The sequence below is a fragment of the Babylonia areolata genome, chromosome 5 (genome assembly GCF_041734735.1).
Source record: "Babylonia areolata isolate BAREFJ2019XMU chromosome 5, ASM4173473v1, whole genome shotgun sequence".
NCBI lineage: Eukaryota > Metazoa > Mollusca > Gastropoda > Neogastropoda > Buccinidae > Babylonia > Babylonia areolata.
Genome location: NC_134880.1, coordinates 2,470,322 through 2,478,450, shown reverse-complemented (window position 1 = coordinate 2,478,450; position 8,129 = coordinate 2,470,322). Strand labels below are relative to the sequence as shown.

The following is an 8,129-nucleotide window of genomic DNA, read 5'->3' as shown; positions in this document are numbered from 1 at the left end:
CTTCACTGTTTGCTGGTGTCACCCTATCGTCTGTCGACATCTCTGAGGTCTTTTCACTGTTTGCTGGTGTCACCCCATCGTCTGTCGACATCTCTGAGGTCTCTCTTCATTGTTTGGTGGTGTCACCCTATCGTCTGTCGACATCTCTGAGGTCTCTCTTCACTGTTTGCTGGTGTCACCCTATCGAATGTCGACATCTCTGAGGTCTTTTCACTGTTTGCTGGTGTCACCCCATCGTCTGTCGACATCTCTGAGGTCTCTCTTCATTGTTTGCTGGCGTCACCCTATCGTCTGTCGACATCTCTGAGGTCTCTCTTCATTGTTTGCTGGTGTCACCCTATCGTCTGTCGACATCTCTGAGGTCTCTCTTCATTGTTTGCTGGTGTCACCCCATCGTCTGTCGACATCTCTGAGGTCTCTTTTCACTGTTTGCTGGCGTCACCCTATCGTCTGTCGACATCTCTGAGGTCTCTTTTCACTGTTTGCTGGTGTCACCCTATCGTCTGTCGACATCTCTGAGGTCTTTTCACTGTTTGCTGGTGTCACCCCATCGTCTGTCGACATCTCTGAGTTCTCTCTTCACTGTTTGCTGGTGTCACCCTATCGAATGTCGACATCTCTGAGGTCTTTTCACTGTTTGCTGGTGTCACCCTATCGAATGTCGACATCTCTGAGGTCTTTTCACTGTTTGCTGGTGTCACCCTATCGTCTGTCGACATATCTGAGGTCTCTCTTCATTGTTTGCTGGCGTCACCCTATCGTCTGTCGACATCTCTGAGGTCTTTTCACTGTTTGCTGGTGTCACCCCATCGTCTGTCGACATCTCTGAGTTCTCTCTTCACTGTTTGCTGGTGTCACCCTATCGTCTGTCGACATCTCTGAGGTCTCTCTTCATTGTTTGCTGGCGTCACCCTATCGTCTGTCGACATCTCTGAGGTCTCTCTTCACTGTTTGCTGGTGTCACCCTATCGTATGTCGACATCTCTGAGGTCTTTTCACTGTTTGCTGGTGTCACCCTATCGTATGTCGACATCTCTGAGGTCTTTTCACTGTTTGCTGGTGTCACCCTATCGTCTGTCGACATCTCTGAGGTCTCTCTTCATTGTTTGCTGGCGTCACCCTATCGTCTGTCGACATGTCTGAGGTCTCTCTTCATTGTTTGCTGGTGTCACCCCATCGTCTGTCGACATATCTGAGGTCTCTCTTCATTGTTTGCTGGTGTCACCCTATCGTCTGTCGACATCTCTGAGGTCTCTCTTCACTGTTTGCTGGTGTCACCCTATCGTCTGTCGACATCTCTGAGGTCTCTCTTCACTGTTTGCTGGTGTCACCCTATCGTCTGTCGACATCTCTGAGGTCTCTCTTCACTGTTTGCTGGTGTCACTCTATCGTCTGTCGACATCTCTGAGGTCTCTCTTCACTGTTTGCTGGTGTCACCCTATCGTCTGTCGACATCTCAGGTCTCTCTTCACTGTTCGCCGCCAGTTTGTCTGGAGTCGTCTAGCGCTTCACTCGGTCTTCACAAGGAAATGGTGGTGGTAGGAAAATAGCAGAAAACAAATATTAGAAAAAAGAAATCACAAGAAGACGGAAACGAGCTTTAAAACAGTACCGGTAGAAGAAGAAGAAGAAGATTCTTGAAAAGAACAAAATTTACAAAAACAGAACAGAAAAGAAAGGGGAAAAAAGCTAAATAAAAAATGAGTGTGGTAGAGATGGGGATTGGTTTTCGTTAAAAATCAAACCTTTTGTTTGAAAGAAAGAAGGAAAGAAAGACTCTCAACATCGCCCCTTAAAAAGAATCGCATAAAAAAAACAATAAACAAAAAAACAAAAACAACAACAACAAAAACGCCCACCCAAAACATCGCAGAAAAGGATGGGGATTTTCAGCAGCATCGGGGCAGTGTTTTCTGGCAGTTCTGGCACCATGTTCATGTTCATCGTGCTGGCGGTGTCGGACCACCTGTGGGGGGAGAACGTCTTCAGCTGTCCCTGTGGGGACTACCGCCTTGTCTACACTCTGGCCTTCCTCGTCGTGCCTCCCGTTGTCATCATCCTGTTGGGTAAGTACTGGTAGTAGTAATAGCTGTTGTTGTTGTCGTCGTCGTCGAAGTAGTAGTAGTAGTGGTGGTGGTGGTAGTAGTCTCGTCGTCGTCGTTGTTGTAGTCGCCATCGTCGTCGTAGTAGTAGCAGTAACAGTAATAGTAGGCGCCATCGTCGTCGTAGAGGTAGTAGTAGTAATCGTCATCGTCGTCGTAGTAGTAGTGGCAGTAGTGGTAATCTCGTCATGGTCGTTGTAGTAGTAGTAGTAGTAGTAGTCTCGTCGTTGTTGTAGTAGTAGCAGTCGTCGTCGTAGTTAGCAGTCGTTGTTGTTGCTGTTATTGTTAGTGGTAGTAGTAGAAGTCGTCGTCGTCGTCGTAGTAGTAGTCGAGGTAGTGGTAGTCTCATCATGGTCGTTGTCGTAGTAGTAGTAGTAGTAGTAGTAGTAGTAGTAGTCTCGTCGATGTCGTAGTAGTAGTAGTAAGCAGTCGTCGTCGTAGTTAGCAGTCGTTGTTTTGCTGTCATTGTTAGTAGTTGGCCTTTGGGAACCATCCCACTGTCGTTAACCCCTCTTGACCGCCAGAGAGTGGGGCTGGAACGTGGGCAAGACGCTCTCCGCTTTCATCAAATTCCAGCCCAGATGGTCAGGGCAGCAATTGCCGCCTCTGCTGTTCTGATGGTCAAAGTAGGACACAGTTGAATACCATACATACATTCATACATACTTACATACATACATGCAAATGCAAGCATATAGAAGTTGTCTGTTTATTTCCTGAGTTTTCTTGTTCTTGTAATTGCTTTTTTTTAATTATTGTTGGTACCGGGTGGTGATGGCTGTGGTGGTGATGGTGGTGGTGGTGGTGCTGGTGCTGGTGATGGCGTGTAATTCATTCTTCATTCGTGCTGTACGAATATGCAATACTGATAGGTTTTGTTAGCTTGATGTCGTGTGGGTTTTTTTTGGGTTTTTTGTTTTTGTGTGTGTGTTGTTGTTGTTTTGTTGGTTTTTTTGTTGTTGTTTTTTTGGTTTTTGTTGTTGTTTTTTTGTTTGTTTGTTTTGCTTGTTGTTTTTGTTGTCGCTTTTCTGTTGTTTTGCTGTGTTTGTTTGTTTGTTTGATTTGTTTTCTTTTCAAGATGCCCATTTTTCTTTTCTCCAAGGCGTGTAATGAGTGGTAGTGGGCAAGTCCGCACGCTATCTCATCTGGTGGAAAGTGGACCTAAAGCTGACACTTTTCAGATACCTCATGGCGACTGCTGTTCGACACGTGCCAGATGAGCTGTGACGAGTGGGACAGGAGCCGCAGACAACACGGTGCTGGTTGCTTCTCCTCCTCCTGCTGCTGCTGCTGTTTCTCTGCCGGTAACAGCAAAACGTGTGAGACCCTGGTCCGCCTTTTCATCCGGCCCACCATCATCGCCCTTCTCTGGCTCATCTTCAGCACCATGGAACCCAAGTCAGTGTCCAGAAACGTGGATTTGGGGTGTCTGTCATCGCTTCTGCTGTCGGTATCGGTGGTGGTGGTGGTGGTGGTGGTGGTTACGATGATATGGGTGACAATCACGATGGTGATTGGTAGTGGCGGTGGTGGTGGTTGTGGTGATGGTGGTGGTGGTGGTGGTGGCGCCGTTGTTCTTGGTTATGGTGGTGGTATGATGATGATGATGATATATAGTTAGTTAGTGAGTTAGTTAATTAGCTTAATATTTACCTACTCTTACCTCTCTCTCTCTCTCTTTCCCTCCTTCCCTCTGTCTCTCTGTCTCTGTCTCTCTCTCTCCCCCCCCTCCCCCCCTCTCTCTTTCTCTCTCTCAGCTGTAACCTCTGGAGCAACCGCAGCAGACAGACAGAGAGCCAATCTTCGTTAACTCTACTTAAGAATAGACTATGCCTAAAATCTTAATCCTTAAATATAAACGTTTTGAGTTCTGAGTTGTTCTCTCTCTCTCTCTCTCTCTCTCTCTCTCTCTCTCTCTCAGTATTTGTGTGTCTGTATACATGTGGAGTGATGGCCTAGAGGTAACGCGTCCGCCTAGGAAGCGAGAGAATCTGAGCGCGCTGGTTCGAATCACGGCTCAGCCACCGATATTTTCTCCCCCTCCACTAGACCTTGAGTGGTGGTCTGGACGCTAGTCATTCGGATGAGACGATAAACCGAGGTCCCGTGTGCAGCATGCGATTAGCGCACGTAAAAGAACCCATGGCAACAAAAGGGTTTGTTCCTGGCAAAATTCTTTAGAAAAATCCACTTCGATAGGAAAAACAAATAAAACTGCACGCAGGAAAAAATAATATAAAAAATTGGGTGGCGCTGTAGTGTAGCGACGCGCTCTCCCTGGGGAGAGCAGCCCGAATTTCACACAGATAAATTTCTTGTGATAAAAAGAAATACAAAGGTTTGACCGTCCTCCGCGTTTGTTTGTTTGTTTATTTGTTTGTTTGTTTCCCATTTTTTCTGACCAGATTCAGCAAGTGCATGTTTAAAAGAGTGCCGTGCGACTGTACGGAGAAGGAGAAGGCAGAGCACTGGTGTAGCGAGGACGTCAAGAGGAAGATGGCATTCATGCGTGTCCTCATGGCGTCCCTGTGTTTAGCGCTGATCTGTCTCGTTGTGCTCGGGGGTCAGTATCTGTGTGTTGTGTGTGCGTCTGTCTCTCTGTCTAACTGTCTGTCTGTCTGTCTGTGTACACGCGCGCGCGCGTGCGTGTGTGTTTGAGAGAGATAGTGTGATTGTGATTGATAGTGTGATTGTGTGTGTTTGCGCGCGCGTGTGTGTGTGTATGTGTGTGTGTGTGTAGGTGTGTGTGTGTGAGAGAGAGAGAGAGAGAGAGAAAGAGAGGGAGAGAGAGAAAGTGAGGGAGATAATGTTTGTGTTTAGGTGTACGGGTATGCGGATGTGTGTTTATGTGTGTCTCTGCGTGTGTATGCGTGTATGTGTCTACCTGTCTGTCTGTCTGTCTCTGCCTTTGTCCATTTTCACACAGAATAGCAGTGCTTTCTTGTTTGCTTTGTCGTCATTGTTTATGTCATGCACTATCTTCTACATCATTTTTCGCGTGGTGGTAAATCTTCGTTCATTCCACTTATTTTCCACCAGTTCTAGTTAATTTGTATTTAGTAGTTTACATACATTGATACCTATCCCAAATCACCAACTAAATGTTTCTTTTCTCTGTAGTAGGTCTGTAAAACTCTCTCTCTCTCTCTCTCTCTCTCTCTCTCTTCCGGCCGTGGACGGGTAAGGACGTGTTTCCAGGAGCTCCGCCATTCCGACGGATTTTGAGGTGTAATTCAGTGATTTTAGCATTTTAAGAAGGATCTAAACGTGTGTGTTGATCTAGTCAAGCTGTGTGTGAAGGTCCACCCGATTCTATTCAGTAGTATGCCAGATTTTCCGATTTAAAAAAAATATAAGAAAGAAAGAAAGTAAAAAAGCAAATATCTAAGTTAAATTCTTTTGCCGCACTCCACGCTGTGCTACGTGTGACGCTCCAGTGCCCTCGGTAACTAGGACAACAGACAGTGCGGATCAGCCTCCAACAGACACTCCAGTCGGTAACTAGGACAACAGACAGTGCGGATCAGCCTCCAACAGACACTCCAGGTAACTAGGACAACAGACAGTGCGGATCAGCCTCCAACAGACACTCCAGTCGGTAACTAGGACAACAGACAGTACGGATCAGCCTCCAACAGACACTCCAGGTAACTAGGACAACAGACAGTGCGGATCAGCCTCCAACAGACACTCCAGTCGGTAACTAGGACAACAGACAGTGCGGATCAGCCTCCAACAGACACTCCAGTCGGTAACTAGGACAACAGACAGTGCGGATCAGCCTCCAACAGACACTCCAGTCGGTAACTAGGACAACAGACAGTGCGGATCAGCCGCCAACAGACACTCCAGTCGGTAACTAGGACAACAGACAGTGCGGATCAGCCTCCAACAGACACTCCAGGTAACTAGGACAACAGACAGTGCGGATCAGCCTCCAACAGACACTCCAGTGCTCTCGGTAACTAGGACAACAGACAGTGCGGATCAGCCTCCAACAGACACTCCAGTCGGTAACTAGGACAACAGACAGTGCAGATCAGCCTCCAACAGACACTCCAGTCGGTAACTAGGACAACAGACAGTGCGGATCAGGCTCCAACAGACACTTCCTGAGAGAGTTGAACTCAGCATGTAGTGTGTCTGTCTGAACCTCGGCAGACAGGCAGTCCTGAGTTCACAATGGGTTAGTGTGTGTTTGTGTGAGTGTGCCTAGCGATGCCAAAGGCTCAGTTAAACCTCCCCATCCCATGTGTATATAGCACCACTTCACCAAAGGACATTGAACCTGAGTGAGGACCTCCAGTGAATCACCACCGATTGAAATGACCACCACATCAGACTTTATTCAGAGGACTTATTCTTGCTCACTGGTAGATAATGTTGGCATGGACAGACCTCTTTGTGCACAGATTCCAGTGCTTAGGGAACATAGACAAAAACATCATAATCACTGAAAAATACTTTGACCAGAACGACAAACTGCTAGATAAACCTAAGAAACCCACTGCAGAAGATACAAGGCTTCCAGAAAACATAAAAAAATAACACTACGTGCCTTTTTCAACAAACAAAAGGACATCACAATCACACTGTACCTGAACAACAGGACAAACAGTGGAACGATGCTGATACAGGGCAGAGGATGTCCAGAGTGGGCAGATAAAGAATTTCCAATCTTAGAGACAATAGTGAAAAACATGGTGGCATCGCCCGAAGGTCCGTGGCGTGAATCATTATTATCGGTGCCGATGCACTTGTGTGATGATGCCCCCACAGCGGAGCCACCACACGCGGAAGACACACGCAGTGACAGCACAGCCATCAAACTGCCCCACAAAGGAAGTCCCACTAACAGGAGAAGGAAGCAGCGTCGCCAAGTCACAGTGTCTTTCCCCGTTAGTGGCCGAACCCGCACTCGTACCACACCAACCGCCTGTGTCACTCCATCAGTGTTAAACAGACTGACGCAGCTGCAGCTGGAACTTCGGGAACTTTCAAACCCAAACCAACTTCCAGAGCCAGGTCTTATGTAACAGCGAAGACATAAAAACATCTCCGAAAAACGAACTTCGCCCAGTTATAACAAACATGAAGAACTGAAACAACAAATTGAATCTTTAGAAACACGTTTAGCTAATGTTGAAAAACAAAATGCACAATTAATGAAGGAAAACCAGTCACTCAAAACACAAATAGGGACAATGCAAGAAACCATCAAAAAGATGAAACCAAAACCAACCACTAACACAGACACCCAGACACTCCACATTGAAGCCACAGCTCAACAGGTCAAACCACACTCGAAGCCCTCTCAGACAATGCAGAAAAACACTGAAAATGAAATTGTGAAGGAAAACACACAACCCACTGCCCACATCACACCTACAACCCCCACAGATGCACACCAACCACCCACAGAAACCAGCCAGACAAACCCATCCCCAATTCCAGCCCACATTCAAGACACTTCCCTTCATTACAGCATCACCACAGCTAACAGTTTCTCAGTGTTGAGGGAAGACAGTGGTCTGAGGACGCATCCACCAACCAAACCAAAAATACCAAGTAGACCCAAAATCAAAACACACTACCACCAGCCCAACCACCACCAACAAACACTCTTCCAGGGAAATTCTGTAACACACAGATTAACAACAATGCATTTGCTATACTGATTGGGGACTCCAATATACGGGTCATTGATGCACAGAGACTGTCCCAAAAAGGCTATGCGTGTCAACAAGTATCAGTATAGATAACAAAGTATGTTTGATGCGTGTCAACAAGTATCAGTATAGATAACAAAGTATGTTTGATGCGTGTCAACAAGTATCAGTATAGATAACAAAGTATGTTTGATGCGTGTCAACAAGTATCAGTATAGATAACAAAGTATGTTTGATGCGTGTCAAAAAGTATCAGTATAGATAACAAAGTATGTTTGATGCGTGTCAACAAGTATCAGTATAGATAACAAAGTATGTTTGATGCGTGTCAAAAAGTATCAGTATAGATAACAAAGTA

The 8,129-nt window shown here is 46.3% G+C and overlaps 1 protein-coding gene across 1 annotated transcript in view; it reads left to right on the top strand.

Annotated features, from left to right (window-relative positions):
- Nucleotides 1-1,284: 1,284 nt before the first annotated feature.
- The window catches only part of LOC143281860 (uncharacterized), a 23,605-nt gene continuing 16,760 nt past the window's right edge, over nt 1,285-8,129 (top strand). Inside the window, exons 1-3 of the mRNA XM_076587112.1 lie at nt 1,285-2,066; nt 3,284-3,500; nt 4,508-4,665. Of these exons, the coding sequence (XP_076443227.1) occupies nt 1,880-2,066; nt 3,284-3,500; nt 4,508-4,665 (562 nt within the window). The 5' untranslated portion in view covers nt 1,285-1,879. The remainder of the gene's footprint in view (nt 2,067-3,283; nt 3,501-4,507; nt 4,666-8,129) is intronic.